This window comes from Anser brachyrhynchus (assembly GCF_964034855.1).
Source record: "Anser brachyrhynchus genome assembly, chromosome: 4".
Classification (NCBI taxonomy): Eukaryota; Metazoa; Chordata; class Aves; order Anseriformes; family Anatidae; genus Anser; species Anser brachyrhynchus.
The window spans coordinates 75,362,414-75,385,386 of NC_137698.1; the positions used below are offsets into that span (position 1 = coordinate 75,362,414).

Sequence of the window (22,973 nt, forward strand, 5' to 3'; positions counted from 1 at the left end):
CAAGAAACTTGATAAGCACAGATAACACAAAGATGTTCTTTGACTATGTAAAAACTGATCTATCTGGTTAAAAGATAGATACCACTAATAAATACATTATAAACATTACCTAGTATCACTTTCATCATACCATTTTTACTCCATTTAGGAATGACTGGACATTTCCTTAATTTGGTTGGTTGGTTTTGTTTGTAATGTGAACCTGTCTTCCAACACAACACACCAAGGGCATATGCTCAGTCAGATCCCTATCTTAAATCGACTGCTTCATAAATTTCTAATCTATTTTCGAATGACAAGCATAACTAAACAGTTGTTGCTACTGTATTCCCACTCATATTTTCAGGCTATTAATTATTTAGAACAAGAACTTCTGAACACATTTCAACAGAGTTTTCCACTAGAGGTCACGAACAAAACCTATTTAAAATTTTACTACCTACAATTATTAAGATAATTACATATAATGAGTAAATATAGCATCACACTAAAGGAAGAAGCAAAACAAATAGAAGTTACTTACTTGGGTAACGAGTGGCTCCAGTAGCCTCTCTACTGTGAGAGTCCTGATTTCCAAACTTTTGGGGTCCCATTTCAAAATGATAGGTGACGTTGCAGAAGTCATACTCCCTAGAAGAGACAAAGTGACACAAAACGCACAGATATTAATACTATAATGTCCAAATATTGTATACAATTTTAGGGAGCAGCACACAACGTTGTTCCCATGTACATATAATACTTCTCCATAATCTTGCTACCGCCCCTCTGCTCCTGAGAACACTCAAGCACACCACTGCCACATCCACCAAGTGCTTAAAAGCTTATGTTCGGAAAAATCTTCTCTCCTATACTGTTAAGAAAAGATATACGTGCCGTATACATCCTGTATTGGGTGTACGTGGTACGGATTTGATAGCAGGGGCCTGCGGGGTGGTGTCTGAGAAGAGCCCATGGCCTGGACGTGGCCGCTTCCAGCCAGCTCCATGCTGGACTCACCTCAGGACACAGCCGAGCCCAGCAGCCATGTTGGTGGTTTTGCCTCTGTGAAAACATATTTAAGAAATGCCAAAATACTGCGTCGCAGTGAGCAAAACCAGTGTGACGAACAGCCCCGTGAACCCCAAGGTTAGAGGAGAAGGAGGCGAAATTCCCCTGCAGCCCCTGGACTTTTTGGAATAAGCCACGGTAGAGCAGGTGCAGCCCATGGAGGTTTACCCCAAAGGATTGCGCCCATGAAGAAGACCCACACTGGAGCTGGGGAGAAGTGTGAGGAAAGTGAAGCACGAACATCTCCGACAAAGCATTACGGACTGACCACAACCCCTATTCCCCATCCCCCTATGCCTCTCAAAGTGAAAATGGGGAAGTTGAAAGAGTAGTGAAAGAGTCAAGTCGAGACAGGGGAAAAGGGGGTTGGGAAAAAAATTAGTTTTTGCCTTTATTTCTCACCATGCAACTCTATTTAAATTAGCAATAAACTACATTACTTTTTTTTCCAAGTCAAGTTTTGCCAGGGATGGTAACTGGTTAGTGATGTCTGCTTTATCCCCACCCACGAGCTTTCCATCTTATTTTCTCCTGCTAAGGAGACGAGAAAGTGGCAGCGGGTGTCGGACAGCCAGCCAAGGTCAACCCTCCTCGCACGGAATACAAGTAATTCAATGAGCCTGTGCAGCTTTCTTAATAAAAATTCCCCTCAGTAGTTAGGATTTCTTAATTTTGCACCAAGAGGAACAGTATTTGCTCAGAAAAAAAAAAAAAAAAAAAAGGATTTTCTAACCACCTTAGGCTTAAAAGTTTAAACAAGGCCTAAAACAAAGACAGCAGTCATTTTATTTGCCATTTCAGGTTTTCATTAAATTTTCAAGACAGTTGTCTTCATTTTTAAATTCCACAGACAGAAAAATCCAGCCGTCAAGTTGCAGGACACATACCGTCCACCTCACAGCACTGGCAGTTTGCACTGACAGTTATAAGTATTCGGTGAAGAGCAATGTCACACGCAAACTAGTTTGTCTATTGAAAAACACTGAAAAAAAAACACTGAGAAATATGATCAAATAAATGTTCATTTAAAATAATTCAGGTTCAATATTTCCTTTATATTAATCATATAATAATTAATTGCAAAACAAAAACTAGAAATTCCATATAATTGGAATACTATACGAATTCTAGCAGGGAAAGACAAAATAATAATATATTATACATTGAGATCCAAATTAAGTCATCTGTATATAATACCCCAAGTGTTAAATATTGTTTTCTTCAAAAAAAAATTACTATGTTTAGCTGACAAATTAATTCGAGTAATACAAAACAAAAAAAACACAAAGTGAACAAAATCAAGACTACAGCTACTACTTCTTGAATAACAATTATAAAAAATTATAAAGCTTATTTCAATAAGGTACATGTTCAATACTTATAAATATCATCTAGAGTACACAACGTAAGTTCCACTACTTTATTAAACAGAATGTCTTTGACTAATTACTACCACTCAAAATTAACAGACTGGTAAGTCTATGCAAAATTCATTCACAGCCTGTGAAAGATTTTCACTGGCAGACAACTTGCAATACTTGCTCAAAAAGAGAGGCATAGCAGAACTCTCTAATCAGTGTATTTATACATCACATATAAAAACAGGCCTCAGTCTCCTCTCACTTGCAAATATTTAGTAGCAGAATTATCTGATAATATCTAGTGTATGCTAAAATTACTATTGTTCAGCTTCCACTCTTATGCAAAAAATCATTAGGCTTCATGCTTTACAGCACTGAAAGCACCCATGTGTGTCATTAAATAAAAGTATGAGACAGCTTCTAGTTGCTGTAAACATGGTTAATGTGGGAGCTATTCTCATTTTTCCAGCAGACAATGTTTAATCATCGTTCAGAACCTGCAAGTCTCTCTATAAAAGGATGGTTGCTACTCCAGTTGGCCTCTGTATTCACAAAACAAGTTATAGGTAGGCAATGGTTATAGTCAATAATTTATCAGTTATGGTACCTGTAAATGTGTGAAACGCAATTTATTTCTTTCTAATAAGCATGCTTTTCCTTACTATTAACATGGATTCTGAAACACATACTTCTTATAACACAAAAACTAATTAAAAGCTGTAAGATAGTCCAAAGCCTACCAAAGCAAACTAATTTCAGTGGATGGCAATCATGCAGGTGACACAAAAGATACAAACTGGATGACCACTTTTTTCAATCGGAATACTGCCTCAGTTTCAACCTTTACTAAGGAATAGGAAAAACATCTTTCAAAACTCATTATGAAAGGGCAAGCAATGCTTTCAACTAGAAAAGATACATGCAAGATAAAGCCTCATTAAAAGCCTGTAAAAGTTTTTTTTTTCATTTCAAAACTGCTCCCAAAGCAAACAAGTAAAATAAAAAAGTCAAGTTAGTGCTTTTTCCCCAACATATCTCCAACTGTTGTCACAATAAAAATTTTGAATAACAAAAGAATGAAAAGCAGTTTCCTGCCCAAGCACATGTATGCGAACAAATGAAATATTTCTTCCTCGCCATTTCTACAACAATCTTCCTAGACTGAGCAGGTGAACTAGAACTGCTCAGCTGGATAAAGGAAAGGATGCTGACAGTATCTTATTACTACTTTGACCACATATCCCCCAAACCATTAGCTTTAAGTGCTTCGCTGAAAACATAAATCACTCATAGCTTATACCTTGCAGTACCTGAGAGGAAGATATCCTGTGTTATCAGGATAATGGCATCACATAACATTTTTCATACAAACATAAAAGTTTATTATGACAGATGAAAGAAAACAGAAAGAGATATACGGAAAAGAGATCCCCTGTTACCGTCTGGGCTAGAATGATATCCACTATTTTCTTAGGTAACTTAATTTTTTTTTGCTCCTCTCTAAAGTTTCCAATTTATTGTCATTTTTAAAAAATGCTCAGCAACACACTTAGACAACCATCGGTTCTTTTTTCAAAATGTGAAACTAAGTTTCAACTGAGTTCCAACCCCTGTAACTTAGAAATACAAACTAATTGTTCTTCATGGTAAATCTCATTGCATTAAGCTTTGCATGGTGTTTTTATAATTGCATAGTTCAGACATTTTTAGAATAAATTTTCAGTGAAACATTCTCTGTTGTTCCCATACATTATCTACTGGCAGGCTGTGATTATTTAGTATGAATTTGAAATTTAATATTATCAAATAAGGAAAGTACGTTAATAGCACTGTATTTTAGCCATCAGACTTCTAACAAAATGTTTTGTACAGATGACTGGCAACCCTACTCTTGAAACTAACTTCACATTTTTTCAATAATATATCTAGGGAATTCTATTGCCTAACTGTACTTTTCCTCCCAGAATATTTGCAGAAGTACGTGCATCTCTTGCTTTCAGCTTTTCCTAAATATAGCAATAGAGAAATGTCTCTCCCCTACCCAGTCCAGCAAATTCTTCAATGTGAACAAAATTTGTTTAGGCAGTCTGTCTTCAAAGTATCATCTATAAAGAAAATAACTGTTTATTTCAGTCAGCAATTCATTGGATTGGATTCCTATACTAGAGCCAAGTTCTAACTACGCCAGTGGAATTCTGCACTAACATTGCAGTCTCTAAAAGTCTAACCCCACCATCACCCTTAGCATCAACCTGTTATGAACAGCAGTTATTTTACTGTTTGGAACCTTCTGCAAAAGCACAGCATTTCACATGTGAAATTACCTGTTTGCCCATCACACTATAACATATTGCTTTCCTCCACAATAGACCCACTTCCCTTGTGACTTACATAAATGTCCACCGTGGTGGCTATAAACTGCTTACAAATGCCAGCACATCTCATTTCTATGCTGCAACTTAAATGTAATATTTAAAATATTTTATCTCTACAAGAACAAAATTAACACTACAACTTAAAAAAAAAAAGCATTGCCAGCCTAGAACCTCCAATTGTTAGTCCAGTTCACATGTGCAACGCAGAACATTGCGGAGACAAAAGAAAAATGCCAAATATTTTATACTGAATTAAAGAAATACCCATTCTACTTGATTCCTAGCAAACCTATAGGATTAACCTGGTGGCAATACTGGACTGGAAAGACTGTCAGCACAGACCTGTAATTACAACATTATATTCGCTACTGCAAGGCAAAAAATGGTCTTTATAGGTGAGGAAGGTGAGAAAGATGGACAAGCAAGGCAGAAAGACAACCAGATGAGAGAAGGCCAAAAAAAAAAAAAAAATCCAATCATAGTTTATCCCTTGTTTTGAAATATTAAATTTACTATAGGCCTAATACTTCAAAAGATTTCTCTGGACTATTAAACAAAAATGTATGCTTTACAAACAATTCTCTCACATCCATCTCTGCTTACAGTCTACATACCCAAACATACTTCCATAATTGCTTTAAACCAACGTAATCTTCAAGACTGAGAGGCCAGCTCAGCTCTTTCTGCATGTGCTTGATTCTTTGCTACAACAGCGCTATAAATTCCATTAAGAACATAACCCGGCTGAACACTAACTAATCCTGCAAAAGAAAAATGAGTTTTCAGCTCACTGCCTGACTTCGGAGCCACGTGGGCAGCAGCACCAGCTGCAGGAAAAGCTCTGAGTGCAGCAGCAGAGGTGACGGGCAGGACAGGACTGCCTCTTCATCTGCAGCATAGACACACACTGCTTTAAGATGCCTGCAAAACTGAACAACAGACATTCTGCGTGTTCTTGGTTTGCATCTTAGATTGAGAACTTTGTCAAAACAAACACTTCTCAACATGTAGGCATGCTTATGTTAAGCGTATGTAATTCCATACACAGCGGATTGCAATAAATAAAGAAAATCATAGAATATCCCCAATTGGAAGGGACCCACAAGGATCAGAGTCCAACTCCTGGCTCCACACTGGTTAACCCAAAAATTCAGACCATAAGACTAAGAGCACAGTCCAGATGCTTCTTAAACTCTGACAGGCTTGGTGCCGTGACCACGTCCCTGGGGAGCCTGCTCCAGTGTGCGAAAAAATTTTGTCTCACCTCACACAAGCATTTTTGTGCTTAACTGGGAGCTAGAAATCTGAATACTTGAATGGTTATACCCTTGGGTATGCCTACCGAATCTAACAGCCTGACAGTAGGGATGCACAATGCTGGCCCTTGATTGCCTAGCATGGTTACAGGGCAGGCTGGAGCACAGGACAAACGAGCTCAGCCATCAGAAGTATGAGCAACGCACACAGCCTAAAAAACTTCACCTCTGGGCTAATCGGACTGACAGAGGACTGCGGTGATACCTCACGGTACATAAAGCTGAGGTTCTGCTGTTACCGGTCATGCGTCTGCAGCACAGAGCGCTGCAGCCACGCGCTGCGAGCTGACCTGCGCGGCGTAACCTCGTACAGACACCACCGCCTCTCATCAGGCCACTGACAGCCCGTACAGCCGCCAGCAGACCTGGCTGAAATGAAAAGAGTTGACATGGGCAGTTCCCGTCACCTTGCTTAAATAAGGTGGAAAAAATAGAAAAGAAAAAAAAAAAAAGTTGAATCAAGATGGTTTGGAGGAGTATCTGTCTCTACATGTTTAAGTAACAAGTTTTTGACATAGTTGTTTATTTTGTCTCAGAAATGGGATTCTTCTCTCATCTTTCCTAAAACTTAGGCAGGAAAAACGAGCCAAAATAAACCTTTTGGCCCCACGCCCAAGCCCAACTACGCACAAAATTTTAGCTTGAGCTTTTCTAAGCTCTCCACTTCCTTTCGGATTCACAGTCCTCTCCCCCTCTGCTAACCCTCCACCTCCACGCTGGGTTGAGATTGCGGTGTGCCCTCAAGGAAACGAAGTTCCTAAATGAAAGCAGCCCACTATGGAAACCCCATCTTCTACCCAGAGAGCCATTTAGTAACAAGGAGAAACGCCTTGAGAAGGAGAGGATTACCTTGGCAGCAAAGTCAAGGGGACGGTGACCACGGAGTCCCCTGACACCCGAACAGGAAAGTTATCAAAAAGCAACGCCTGAGTCATTCACACTTCTCAGTCACATTAACCAGCTCGTTCTTGGAGACAACTGCCTACACCGAGACATGACTGAGTTGAGAGGGAAAACTGCCTGTAGGAACCAAGGAGATCACGAAGAACTCATAGGGAAGGTGTAAGCTCAGTGCAAGGGTCACTGTAACAGAAAGGTTCCCCCTGCACCCACCCACAGGACTTCTTCCACTTCTGCTCTAACCAAAAGCGACAACATTTCAGAATTCTGTGCCAAGCCTTGCTGCACGCAATGCTCAAATCGTTTTCTATCTACTATATGGGTTAGAAAAACAACTCTAGTTTAAAGGCTTACGAATATCTACGGTTCTGGATTTACTGCCAGGTTGGGCTCCCACGTTAGGATTGCTGGAGCTGGCACTCTGAAGTGTGCTACCACCACGTGGCAGGGGTTGCACCTCCCATCTGGTCCAGCAAACCCTGGAGCTGCATCCAGTCCCCACCTGAACCATTTCAGGAAGAGGTTTAGACGAGCTATAAGATGAGTCTGAGGACAATCAGTGGACGCTGGGACAAGAAGCTGGGCTATTAATTCAACCCTTAGGTGGAATTTTCTACATAGAAAGTCCTCACTCTAGGAGGATGTTAGATATAATTCCCAGTTCTTAACACCTACAAATCTAATGGTTGGCTCTCTCTGAGGGAACCTGGTGATTCGGGGAGAGCTATCAGTAAGAACAATGGAAAAAAAGGAGGGTTGCCATTTGTCTGATGTCATAAACATTAAGAGTAGAATTGCTTGATATCAAAATTAATTTATTCCAAGATAGTATTTAACCAGAATGAACGTGCTTGAAAGCTGGTTTAAGCAGCCATGCACAAAATCCCTATGTTCATTTTTTTTTCTTGCTTTACTCACGAGAACATGCTTTTCTCCACCGAAAAACTTTTAAAGTGAAGATACAGGAGTTTCCAAAAATGCTAGAAGATTTTAAAGAATCTATATCAAAAGGAGCCAAAGCCCCAGCAAAAGATTGCCAAGTCACTTCCATACAACCAAAGAGTTTCCCACAAATCACTCTGTGTTCTCACAGCTCTTCAGTGCCTCCTAATAAAAGTCCTCTCTCAGACTTCTGGACGTGATCAAAGCTTCTGAGATCGCTGCTGCTGGGATGCTGGTTCACACTGGGTCACATTGCAAGCCCAGAAAAAAACAAAGACTTTATTTCAGATACTTGGTGCAGGTCCTATGCTACGTATTCTCACTCCATCACATTTCCCCCCAATATTAAATCAAATTTGTAATTACAGTAAAAATAATACCTTTAAGTCATTTAGATGATTGTAGATATGATCTATGTACATAAATGCTCTTTCTTTTTCTAATAAAACCATAGCTTTTTAAAACATTTCTTTCAAGTTCTGTCCACCCTTAACACAGACATTAATTTCAGGTATTAATCTCAGATCTTGAAAAAAAAAAATCACTAAATCTGCTTACCCTCTTGTTATTTTAATTCAGTGTATGAAACTGGCACAGGTAATACCTGTTTACATTTTACAAAAGCATAGAAGTATCAAGTATTCTTGATTTAAACTAATGCATGTTTGCTCCCTTGAACACAGAATTTCTCTCTCAAATTTGAACAGTTCTTTCAATAAAAGAAGTTCTTAAATCTTAATTCTTCAAATTAAACAATTTATACATTTTTCCAAGTCAAAGTTGGGAGGGGGAGGTTTTATTATTATTATTTAGTTATCTTTTCAAGTAGACAATTTTCCAGCTAGTTTCACTACAATATCAATACTGCTAGCATCATCTCTATGTCTTTCTTCTTTATTACATTTTAAATTATCTATTAACTATTTCAATTAAGAGCTTTTCGCTTTTGTTGCTGTAGATGCAACACTAGTTTCCTGCAGTGAACAGGATCTTCTAGTTATCTGTCTATAGATACAACCAGCCCAAAGCTTGTCCAATTTCACTGTGACATACTGGGTGACAACAGTGCCCCCCTTGCCCTTGTACAGTCTCCAAGCTTGAGTACCAAGGAGAAGGAGCTGTTCCACTTTCCAACTCCATAACCAATACATTAAACAGGATTGTTTTCAAACAAAGCCCCGTGGGAGCACAGTTGACATTTCCCTCTACAAGAATTTATGGATGTTAATAACCTTTCCGAGAGCTCCCACCGACTCCTGGATGCTCATATTGTCTTGTTGCTGGTACCTGCATTTGTCAAACTGTTCATCGACTGCCTCTGTGAGAAATTCCTACCAGTCTTAGAGAAATCTATCAGCTAACCTTGTGTTCATTAAATCTGCTCTTCCTCTGAACATGTCAGACTTGCGTTAAGTTGCTCTTTCCCTAGCAGGAATAGGTGTCATCCTCACTGAAGCCATATGCATCATTCCATAATTATTTCCCATGCTTCCACTAATCCCCAAAAGAACAAAGTAAAATTTCACAATGTTGGAAATAGTAAGTTTTAGAAACAAGAACTAAACTAATTAATTTTCCTTGATCTCTTATTACTGGAATTTTCCTGATGTTATTCTTATGCTGATGGATGTTCTAAATGAATCACAATAAATAGGCATCTGTGATGATATCCAAAATCTTTTCTCTTCCCCAGCTGTACATTCACAGAATTTGCTGTAGTTTCATTAGTTAATCCTGAAATACCACGTGACGGCATAAGAAACGCATCACCTCCAATATATTTTCAAATGAAATAATTTAATTAAAGGATAATAAATGTTTGTTTCCTATTCGGGGCAGCCCTTTATTCAAGAGGAAATGAGTAATGTAGACAATCAGAGAACACACGCAATTCTTCATCTGAAAGATGACATCCAAAGCGATAACAGCGTAAATGACCTGCTTAACGAAAATAACAACAAAAGCAGCTATTTCTCCTAAAACCTACATACAATTTTAACAAAAAAATCTAACGTAGAGAGAGGCCAGACCTCCTAACACCTGTACTCTCTCTTCCTCTCTCTCCCTAATCTATTACACAGTTTGACTAATTTTGTTGTCCTTATTTTTCCTCAAAGCATGGAGGACACACCAGAAAAGCAGGAAAAAAAACTTGTGACTGTTTAAAATTAGAAGACAGAATGACCTCAGTGAGGCTACCAATCCACCATCAATCTCTCACAAAACAATGGGAAGCGTAGGCACTTGAAACTGTTAACAAAGAATTAACACAAGGGTTACAAAATTTCCACTGCTACCATAGCTTTATAGATTTTTAATTATGAGAACTTCAGATATCATTAAAAAAAAAGTGATTGTGTCAAACTTCTTAATCCAGGCCAAGCTATTCTAAAATCCAGTGAGTGAAAGCTGAAACTAAACAAATCCTTAACAGAAATAAACAGCTTTTAAAATATTGTTGAATAGTGAAACTATTTACAAGGAGCGATTTACAAAGACTTGAGATGGATTTTCCATCACTGCTTATTTTAAATTCAGGACTTCACTGCCTCACAGGTAAGGATTACTGTAAACATGACTTAATTCATTAAAAGATACGGTGCATGTTATGCAGGCGATTACACTAATCGCATCTCTGCCTTCCAGCATTCCATTCAGCGAATGTATGAAAACACATTGCCCAAAGTTTTGTAGAGGGGACGCCTGGTTCAATCAAAATATAAAACTATTACTGCATTGCACCTGGAGAACCGTGCTACCTTACATGCATCACAAGACAGAAAACAAAAAAAAAAAAATCAACAAAAGAAAAAGCAAAAGACTGGCCTGCTTTCAGAAAATCCCATCCAACCATGCTCACGCTTTGACAGCCACTTGATGGCACCCAACAAATAAGCAGGTCTCCAGAATAGATCCAAATGCTCCAGCGATAACAAAATTCAGCTTTTTTTTTTTTCCCTGAACTGAATTCCACAACCCCTGAACTCTAGCAATGGGCACTGTGTACCATCTATTGCACCACTTCCCATTAAGGTAAGAAGAACGTGGATTTAAGAGTTCCAGCTAATTACAAATGTGCCAGTATAGGCCACACAGGCCACTGACATCTAGGGATTTATGCTCCATAGCGACATAATTTGCGCGGTTTGACACCCACAGGCACTGACCGGTACAATACAGTATTTCTTTAAAAGTGCCCATAAAATACAGAAAATTGTTTCATATAAAGAATGAACACGTTGAGGTTTGTTTGATTTAAGCAACGCTTCTCTAGCTTTAGCTGAAGGAATTACTTACAGAAGTGAGAGATGGAAAGGTAACAATCTAGTGACGGTTGGTACTTACATTATACATACAGAATAGCAGCATAAAAAGTAGAAGCGTAAAAATCATTGTAGCTGATTTCCTGACTATATCACTACTTTAAAATTCCTCCCTTGATAAGCTATGATGGAAAAAAAGCCAGTTTTCAAGAGAGCAAAATTATTTTATTTGGCTCCCATCCATGGCTCATGGTAATGTCAGTGTATGTTGCTGGCCATCTCAACGATGTATGAACATTGTAGAGATTTACTATTTCTTTTTCCTCACCAGGACCGAAGAAAACAAAGATAATTTAATAGCAGCAAGTGTTGTCATCACTTCTCTTCATTGCAGAGGCATGGAAAGCATCCCGTATCACCACTTGCCCCTGACCACGGTATGTTCAATTTTTAAGCCCAACTGGTTTTTGGTTTTGCATACTGTACTCAAATTATCTAGTCAGTAGGTGATGTCCTGCTCTTGCTAATCCTCAGCTGCATGCTCAAGACATTCCGCAGCAACCTATCACTTGTTCTGCTGCGACCTACAAAGCACTATAAGTTTGTCCCTTGTGGCTATTTTGTGGTTCTTGTTCAGTCATTTCTCACTGCATGTTTACATCCTACTTTTTAAATTCGCTTTGTCTTAATGTAATTCCACTGTGCAATATTATTTTGAAACAATTCCTATCACTGCAGCTCCAGCTTTCTAATGTCAGAGAGCAGACTAGCCATGGCTGATTCTAGTCTACACTGCAACTCTATTAATACTCTACCTTGCATTGTAAGATATAATGTAGTATCATCAGTCCATAATTCTTTGCTTTCTGTGTAGTACTCATAGCTTAAAGATTTTTTCCCCCCACTTCCTCCATGAAGGAGCCTAGGAAGAAGGAACCAATCAAGGACAAATGGAAGGCTACTATTTCTGTGATTTCCCTGCTCATACATTTCAAGACTTATTTTTTTGCCAAGATGCAATTGCTTTGTCCTTTTGGCATTAATTCCAAGCCAACATTACCTGCAGAACATAAACAGCCCTTCAATAATATTGTCCTTTTTAGAGGCCCAAAACTCAGATTTATAAGATCAATAATTTCCTCAAAGTTCTGTTATCAACGAACAAATGAGATATGGAAAGGAAAGAGTGACAAACTTAAATTCTTCTCATTTTCTTTGGTCAGTTCTTATGCATACTGACACATTATCTACACTAGCTAGAACTTCTACTGTAAGTGTTCCAGAAATCTTTAGAAAAAAAAACTTTCTTTTCTTTTTTTTTTTAAATTAGCTGCTGAAATCTGTGACATTATCACAAGTGAACACAAGACAGTTCCAATAAACTAGTGGCCACTCTAGACGACATCTGCACTTGCTAACAGATTGAGAGAGTTTCTCAGACCCATCACTGTGTCTGTAATTAGGCTCTACATCAACCATTACTTTGAGGAGGATCCACTTACAGTTTTTCTTTCAATTAAGCAAACCAAAAATACAAGGGCTTTGAGTTAGTAAAACTAGGTTTTATTAGAACACAGCCATTTTAACAAAGAAAATTTATAAAGAGAGAACCAAAGTGAAAGAGATTTATGAAAAGTATTATCTCCTTTCCACTGAGCCCTTCCAGGGTAGATCTTCTCCTTTGGTCTTGCTCTCAAGTCTAGCATTTTGTGAAGACTTGTTGACTACCAGCACTTTTCATAAGTCTTTAATCACTGGAAAAACTCAATTTCCAACACTGTTATAACACATCTTCTTGAGTGTCTCCTCTTTACTTTTTAAGAAACCCCATATTCACAGTAATGCTGATACAGATTAGCTCTGTAACTCACACTGATGGATCGTGGGACCCAAGATACTTTTACAGTTCAAACAAACTATCAATAGTCCAAGCATTGATACTTTATTTTTCTTCCTTGTCCTTTCCCCCTCCCTCCTATGTTTCTGAGAAACACCAAGGTACTGAGAATAACTGATCTAAGGACTGGATACACCTACTGAAGTGCAAAATGCCAGCCTGCACCACCAATCATTTAGTCATTTCTCCTTTTTCCCTTCCTTCCAATCAAACAAGAACTACAGGACAGAATTGTTTTGAAGGTCTTAAAATGATAATGAAAACGACAGATGAAATTTAACTTTGGTAAATGTAATGTGATAGACACCAGGAAAAAGGACCAGATTCCTGATTACATACATAGTGATGGACTCTGTATTGGTTATTAATATGCACGAACACAATCTGTGAATTATTATAGCTTTATGTAAGTGCCATCTTAACACAGAGTAACAACCAAAATAAAGCAAGGAATTATTCTGAAAGAGAAAGAAAAAAACAGAAAACACCATTATGCCACTATAAATCTACATCTCATCAATACTATTTGTCCATCACTTTTCTAAAAAGAGTATAACAGAATGGAGAAATACAGAGTGGCAACAAGGACGATCAAGGACTTCAAGGAACAAGTAAATAGACTGAGAATCTTCAGTGTATAGAAGAGAAGACCGGGGGGGAACAAAACTGAGCTGACAAAATCTTAGGTATCGTGGAGGAAGTGAAACAATCTTTTGCTTTTGTCTTTCCCAACACAAAATTTAAAAAAATATATTAAACAACAACAACAAAATAACTGCTGTTACCAGCAAGGGTTTTGGAACTCCTTGTCATGGGTTGTTTGCCAGAAGTTTTATATCAGGTCAAAAATTAACTTGATACATTCAGAAAAGGGAAAACAAAAAACAAAATGAGCAACATAAACCACTGACCTGAAGCCCCTGACATGCAGGCAGAGCCTTGGCGGTCAGTCTGAGAAAGTCCCATTGAGTGCCTTCTCTACACCTTTACTCTGAGGCATCGAGCATTTCATCTTGTTGCTTAATGGAGTCTAAAACTGTTCACACCCTGGCTTACTGCCTACCCTAGTATAAAAAGAAAGACAAATCGCTTGGGGACAACCTCCTGGAAGATAAGGAAACCTCAAGTGAATAAAAGATTGGGCCAGCTTTTTGGAGTGAGATAAATCTACGCCCTTTCCTCTTCCTATGTGATAAAATAACCAGGGCACACAGTACCAAGCAATTACAGCAGCAGTAACTTTGCCCTGACAAGGCAGATCAGGAATCAAGTAACCCAGTAGATATCGAGGGTGCACCCAGAGATGGCAGCGCCAATTCCACAGCCTACTGGTTCTCAAAGAGATTGAAGACACGTCGGAGACAAGGTGTGGATGTCTACACGACCCATTTATTACTCAAGACAAAGACACTGACCGCACAGGTGATGGATGTGCTCTTCTCTCCCCTTTGCGTCAACAACAAAATGTAAGACCTCATTAGCTCATCTCAGGTTTATCAGCCCTTTTTACTTTGACAAATGGCATATGCAGTCAAATATTCACATCGCTTTAATTTCTGCACTTCTTCTTTAGTTCCAAATTTTAACAGGACATTCAATAGTTCACCCATTCTCCAAAGAAGCAGTGTAGGTTTATGTCCTCTATACCGCTTTTAATCCATAATACTCTTGCACAATTACTGGTAAGACAATAGCTAATGAGAAAATTCAAAAAAAAAGCAAATTTATTTCAAGAAATAGGATTTTACTCAACAACATTTAATTACTTCTTTAGATCACAGACAGAAGCTCAAACATTCCTACCAGTAATTAAAAAAAATCATGTACTATAGTCAAACTCTTCTGAACCAAGGTATTATTAAGAAAGTTTTTTCCTTTTGAAACAAATGTTATTTCTGTGTCATGGATAAAAAAGTATCGTATTAGAATACATCAAAATAATATCATCTGACAAATAAAAATAGAAGCCTTAACAATAAATAATCCACTTCATTTTTGGATGACTCTTAGGATTGTCTTTCATTTGTTGTCTCCTATAATGTTAGTGTAGAAGACATCACTTTTCTCCAAACACAGAATTATTACACAATTCAAAGCCCTGATTTTTACCCTTAGTTTAATTATTTTGTTTATTAAATGGTTTCAAAATCCTATGACATTGTTCTACAATTTAATGTTTAACAATTCCCAACATATAAAATACAATATATTTAAAAGAGGTATCAATAAACTACAACTGTTCTCATTTTTCCAGCACGAAAGACCTGTTCTTAAACTTTCCCAGTAGGGGGAAAAAATAATAACCTATGAGGTCATATCTTCAAATCCTATCAAATTATCACCAGCTTTCTTTCATTCTGTTAAATTGCTTACATGTAAAATTGTTAATAAAAAAATAGCTTGTGCAATGCTCAGATAACTCCAGTTTTGCTGTAAAAAGGACTGAAGTATAAATATCAAAAGGATTATAACTAAACAATTCCATTTCTTTTTATTTACCTTAAATTACCTCAAGAGACAGCATTAGTGACATTGAAACTTTTCAAGTGCAGCAGCATCAGAAATTTACTAACCTTATGTTGCTTTTTATATCATTAAAAATACTTCTTCAGCTTTCCCTAGAAGTTCATCATGATTTTGCAGTATTAAGTCTTCCATAATTTTTAACTTACTTTTTGTTTAAGAGGTGAATATGAATTTGGGAACATTGCCTTGTGGCTGACACCGTATATAAGAACTTCTGAGCAAGAATTGGAAACCACTGGTACAATTTGGGGAAAAAATAATCTGCATCATTCTACATAATTTCACTGCATAATCTCACTATTTTTTGCAAGTAGGTATGCAAAGTAAACTGACACATCAACTGAATCTAAATCTTAGATATGCAAATCTTGCATCAATACATCACAACAAAGAGCACATTTAATCAAATCTATAAATGAATCTGATCTATAAACATACGCAAAATTCAAACAACGTTATACAGCGTGTTCCTGAACTATACAACATATTAATCCCAGAAAGCTACCATTATCTTGCTTACCTCTGCAGCAAAATTTGCTTACAGAAACACAGGTTTGAAATTTAGACCTGCACACAGCAATTTAAGGAAGTATTTGCTAAAAATTATAAAGCTGGAAATAAAACTTATGCGCCAAAGTCTTTTGCCTGGACTATCACAGAAATATGTATATGCATGCAATTTTAAATTCAGTTAGAAAGGATTTCAACCTACTCTTTTTTTTTTTCTTACCAAAATAATAATAACAATTACCATGGGGAAAAGCTTAACTTCTTATTTGTATTGCCACTGAAATATCACAGTCAGAGCCTGAATTCAAGATCGAGTAATGCCATTATGGTTAATATTTCATGTTATCATACATCTTGAAAGCACTTATTTGGGTAGGCTGGCATAACTTATGACACAACATCACATATTGGCTCGGCTCTGGGCAGCAGTGGGCCCTTTGGAGCCACCTGAAACTGGCCCTTATCTAACACAGGGCAGCATCAGGACTCTTCTCACAGAGACCACCCCTACAGCCCCCTGCTACCAAAACCTTGCCACGCAAACCCAATACAGTGCTCATCTTAGGACACAAGGAGTATTGCTTCCAAGAATATGAGGACCTAAAGAGAAAAAAAGTCAGCACCCATTTTTAGTTGTATAGTTAGGGCATCTCTTGCAATTTCTATACAATTCTCTTCAGAATAGGGGACACACATTTATCTCTTTCCATTACTATCTTTGATGCTACATCATTCCTTTAGAAACACAATACTTATGCCTGAGAAGAAAGCAGGAAATCAGTGAGATTATTTTTCAGAATTCATTTTGATTCTGTCGTCAGTAGGACGAATGCCTAAGGGGAAAAAAAAATGACCATTTCTTATATGTTCTTGGTACAATCAATGTCTTAATCATTGGTGTGTCTTACTTTCATTAAGACTTCTGTCCATCATCCATAGCTCCTTTCTTAGAATTCCTTAAGATAATGTTCCATTTTACAAAAAGGAGCAGAGGTACCCTATAGGAACCCACCTACTACCAGTTCCATTAAAATAAACTTAATATAAACACACAGTTTTTAGAATGAGATATGTATATAGTTGACCTTGCTATCTGAAACAACCTTTTACATTGTCTCATTTGAATCACATAAATCATCTCCTCTATCATTTCAATTCCTTACGGCTATGATTTTTCCATACAATATCCTTATCCTGCCCTTTTAGCAGCTGCCAAACTACAAATACATCTCACAAAGTATACTGTCCCAAAGTACCATAGTATAATTTTGTACTGTTATTGCAAACTGCAATTAAAAACTAAAAATGTACAGAAGTCTACAGTTATATATTAAATACTTAATTTACCTTCTTGTGAGATCATATGAATGTATTTCTATGACTAAAAGACTGCTGTTCTTCTAGTAATTCTTTCCTCTTTATTTTTATATCGGGGGGCAGGGCGCAATAAGGTACTGAAAAATGTAGATGTAATTTAAAATGAATTAAGAAGTTCAAGTTTCTCCTAGGGAAAAAAAAATGTATATGTAGCTCTTCCTGAAATTAAATAGATCAATTTGTCAAGTTACTCTCAATTTCCATATTCACTGCAGAAGATAATATACAGATACACTTTATTAGGAGTACAAAACTCTGCAAAAACAACCTTTAATGCAAACGATTCAACATTTTTGTGTCTTTAATTGTTAAACAGGAAGGAGCACTGATTTACTTACTAAGCATTTCTACACTCCGTCTCCTACAATGTAGGGGGAAAAAAACACAAACGCTTTAAAATCTAAAACCCTTCCATCCACAACTTCATTTTTGTGTTCAAAAGCAGAAATTCCCTATGACTGCTGGTCGGGAAAATTTGAAGTACTGAAGTTCTAACAAAGTGAATTTGTTTGGGGAAGTTCCATGCATTACCTGCCTTTCTCACCATCCACTCTCAGCTTTCCAGCGTCCACTGGTTTTCCAGCCAGAGCTGATAGCCCCCGAGTCCATTTCTAATCTCACCTCTTGCAGGGACCTGACTGACGCAGACTTGCCAAGCCACACCGTTCAAGCTGAAATGGGATTTGTCACACAGGATTTTTTCATGCAGTACACAGAAAGCTTAACACTGCACATTGCTGATCCAACAGAACATTGTGGCATCTAGCTACACAGAAGCCTGAATCCAAAAAATCTGAGTCGTGGTGCTTGTTTACAAGCCTATGATGAGTCTGCCACGCATTTTGCCTCTACATTTCCATTTCCTATTATAAACCATTAGGCATACAGATTTTTCTACACTCTAGTACATACATAAATTCCAATTATTATCAGTATTAGATCATCAGTTTATATAAATTACCTTTAAATCCAATATTTGTATTATTTCTGGTCAGCATGCCCTTCTCCAGACAATAGCACATGTTTTGGAAGACTTTGTTAGTCCTTTGAAGTAATACAGGCTTCCTGATTTTAACCTAGGATCCAAATAGTCATAATTTGCACCACCTACTAGGTCTTCAAAATGACAGAATTTGTCCTTGGTTAAATAAAGCAACTGAAGGGCACAATAACGCTGTTTCACAAATAGCATTATTTCTGCCCAATGCAATACTAATTGCAAATACTAATACTAATGCAAAACTCATAAACCTGAGTGAGCTGGGTTTAATTTCCAAGTAAGGCTGAATGGCATTTCCAATTTCACTAAAATAAAGTAAAAGGCATAGCGTTCCTGTACCTCCAATTACTGAAATCTACTGTTTAAAACAAAATCACCATTGACTGAACTCATTTAACTTCTCGCTCTTCCCTTTTTCTGAAACACAGAACAGCAGAAACTACACTTCTGAAAAGAACCTGGTTGAAAGACAGAGGAGGAAACCAACCTTTTTATCACAGAAATCATTAAGGTTGAAAACAACCTCCAAGATCATCTGGTCTAACCCTCCCCCACCAATATCACCCACTAAATCATGTCCCGAATACCACATCCAACCTTTCCTCAAACGCCCCCAGGGACGATGACTCCACCACTTCCCTGGGCAACCCGTTCCAATGCCTGACCACTCTTTCTGAAAAGAAGTTTTTCCTACTATGCAACCTAAACGTAATACTTGCATAAACATAAGCAAGTATTAAGCATCAGTTATGATATGTTTCATTAACTTATCAGTGAAGTCATAACAGCTATGGCAGGGTTTACATTTCAGTCCAGAACAGGAACTTTGCTTGGTCCCAACTAGTTTAGAAACACTAGCACGTGACTGTGCCATGTGCTAAGTCATGCCATATACTGATAATATTAAGTTCAGCTTGTTTGATAAACATATTTGCTCAAGCACAGGCCCAAGTTATGGCAATTTCTACCATTTCAGACCAAAAGTGCATTACTCCACCCCACCCAGAAGACGAGCAGTGCTATCTATCAGCTGGCCAATTACACCTTACTCCTCGAATGTCATCTGGAAATGTGTTCTGGCTCACTGCCACAGCTCAGTACAGCCAATGTGCAACAACGTGCAGAAACAGAACCTACAAAGAGTGTCTAAAAATGTCATACCTGATACAGACATATTACCTTAACAGTTTCACTGTGATTTGAAAAAAAACGGAGTTACGTTTGATGAATGACTCCAGCAGCCATGGTGGAAGCCACTGGGCACAGAAAACACGCTTGCCTTCAGACTGGTGCCCTAGCTTGATGCTAACTACTCGTTCTATAACCTGGGTATTGTACTCTGCAGGTATTCAGGTAGTTTGGACATAACAAAATGCTCAAAAAAAAGACTGCAAGTAAAATAGAGTCAAATTCTCTAATAGCTATTTAATTCAGAACATATAATAGGAAATGAAAAGTAGTTAAAATATGCAACCAACTTCAGAAAGGCCAAATGAAAAGCTATGCTCACACCAACAGCTACACTGTGATTTCTGAGATTTTCATGAAAGGTCTTGGAGAGTGAGGGAGAGCTAAGCTTCATAAAATAATAATCGGAACAAACCAAGATTTGAATATATATGTATTTTACCTAGGACTCCACCATTACAAAACACTTCAGCATTACCTAACGCTGTGTAACTCCTACAGAAACTATTGAGTTAGTTTCTTGTACTGCAGCAAATAGCCTCAGTTTTTCCCAACGTCACTTGCCGTTTTGGTCCCTACTTCTCTCCTTCACTAACTACAGAAGCCTAAAGCCTTACATATCAAGGAGTTATCCGACCTAGGTTTTAGGTGGAAAGAAACTCAGTATCCATCACGGATACACGTACGCTTAGTCGTGCTGAAACGTTACAAGGCATTCAGTATGTAACACAAAGGAAGCTATCATCTGAAATAAGGTCCACACAAAAGAAAATCTTGTACCCAAGAATACGGAACAGCAAACTACCTCATTTTTCACACCAGATTACGCAAGCAGTTACAAATTCTAAAGGAAGTACGCTAAAAGGGTTACTTTGCACTAAAAGAGAAAGGATATGATTCTACAAGCCCAATATTATGTTTTCATTCATAAACTCTGGGAACAGGGCCAGACCTGACTACATACATTCGATTTGACCTTTCAGGAACATTTATTTCACTGCAGAACCTCCACACTAATAAGTTTGAATTACACCAGTAATGCCAGTCACAGACACCGCCTCCCAGCGCAGCGGCAGTTATTTATAAAAGCCTCCTGGGGCCATCACTGGAAACATATCCGTCCTACAGATTACACCAATGAGCTTGGTTGTTTAAAGAAAGCGACAGTTTCAGATACTTGTGATGCAGTTCACTAAATTGTTTTAATTAGCGCAGAATCTTGTGATGATGGCAGCGACTGCGTCCCAGGAAATAACTCCACTTTTCTATGACTGGCAAGTCCAGCGATGCCCAAACTTTTCCGCCAAGGAGAACAGTAGCTTACCCTATTGACAGAAGGTGGCTGCACTAAAGCAAGATGAGGCCAAGCTACTCATGGACAGAAATTCAATAATTTCTGGTTACTATCTGCGCGGTACGTGCTCCACAGCAAGATGCATCCCACACCGGCATCCCTCGTCCTTGCAGCAGCCAGAAGCTCGCACACACCATTTTCCAACCGGGCATATGTTAGATATTTCGGGGTGTAAGTGACAGAGAACTGGATTAGAAGCCACGGAATTTAGTTTCAGATCCTTTCTCAGCTTTTGGCTTTTTTAGTAGTTTCAAGATGTCACTTCAGCTGTGCCACGCTCTTTCCTAGCAATAAACAAATACAGCTCCTTCGCTTCACAGAGGTACGGAAAAAATAATTTTGTGAGTATGAGGTGTCCAATGTTATGACAGCAGAATCATACTAGCAATACATGTATTGTGTTATGCAAGAAAACATATAAAAAATTTAGAATGAAACCCTGGTGTACTCGAAGAAAGTGGGTTTACTACTCGCTTGAAGGGACAAGCAATTCATTCATCCAGAAACTAAGGAAGGCTCTGTTACAATAACTTCTCAGGGTATTTCAGACTCTAAAAACCTAAACCTTTGTGTAACTTAACTTCTCTAATAATCGCTATTGTTTTCTTAAAGATGAGATCTTGTGACAATTTTTTTCCTGATAGCATTCCATTAGTAAAATCAATATAAAACTACCAGAAATTTGGAAACTCTATTTTTCTAGGTCACTCTTATTCTTCTCCATGTATTGCACGTTTCTTTTTAATAAATGGCCAACTTACAATAACCAAAACAGCACATACAGTTTATTAAACTTTTGAGCCATGCCATTTGCTAGTGTCTCGGTAGATTCATTAAATACCTTGGCAAAATCAAATTTATTTATTTATTTTTTTAAAAAGGATATACTTGCTGGTGCTAAACTCAATCCACCACGTTTAAGGTGTAATTATGACCCTGAATGCTGCAAATTAAGATAGCATTCATTTGAATTGCCAAATTGCCAAAATGTACATCAAACACAAAGCAATTTTATACACACGCACCCCGTTACAGACCGCAATATAGGCTCCAGTCCTGTTTTATTGAAACCATTAGCAATTATCGGCTCCAATGGGAAATAGATGAGAGTTCCTATTATGTAAGACTGATGATGACTACATGGTGACTGAAGCACAGAAGATTCAGAACTGTGATTTCCTCCTTAGTCCTTTTGAAAATGATCTTTTTTCTGTTAGGGGTGGGAGGGCACATTACCTATTCCCTTTCTATTGCATGCACATCATGTTCCTCTATTAAGGACCTTTGGAGAATATTTCCAGATTTGTTTTTTAGACAATTTTTCCCAATTCTTTCATCCCTTAGTAGCTCTCTTAAAAACATTTCTAAAACCACCTTTTCCCAACTGTACGGTGTTTAAAAGATCAGTTACTTTCTGTTCATAGTTTCTGATTATTCTTGTTGAATCTGTTTTGAAGTCAAGTATACAATGAACTTCAGTATATATTCTCGATATATCAAACAAATAAATAGGATGAGAGGTTTTGACACGTTTGTCTGCTTTTATCTTACAAGTCTGATGGTATGTGATACACATAGCAGAGTCACATTATGGATCTCATTTAACACTCCACAATAAATCAGAAGAAATTTCTTCTTAGAGCATCAAACCAACACAAACAATAATCACTGTTAATATGCAATGCCAGTTCTGTGCTTACTAACTTCAGTCTAGAAAGCTTATAAAGTTTTAAGATCTAAGACATGGAAAGAAAATGAACTATTTACAAAGAAATATCCGTTACTGAGAGCACTCATCCATTCATTTCAAAAGCCAGGGAAGCAACTACTGTGCTCCTGAGCTCGAGGGGAGAACCAAACCTCAAAGCCTACTCCTTGTGTTGGGTCAACAGCAACCTTATTCCTCCGAGCTTT

The 22,973-nt window shown here is 37.8% G+C and overlaps 1 protein-coding gene across 12 annotated transcripts in view; it reads right to left on the minus strand.

The window, feature by feature from the left end:
• CTNNA2 (catenin alpha 2) overlaps positions 1-22,973 on the minus strand; it is a 475,915-nt gene that overhangs the window by 419,603 nt on the left and 33,339 nt on the right. For all 12 annotated transcript variants that reach the window (XM_080590833.1, XM_080590842.1, XM_080590843.1 and 9 more), the window contains one exon: positions 524-630. In XM_080590833.1, the coding sequence (XP_080446959.1) occupies positions 524-625 (102 nt within the window). In that variant the 5' untranslated portion in view covers positions 626-630. Of the gene's footprint in view, positions 1-523; positions 631-22,973 lie in introns of those variants that run through there.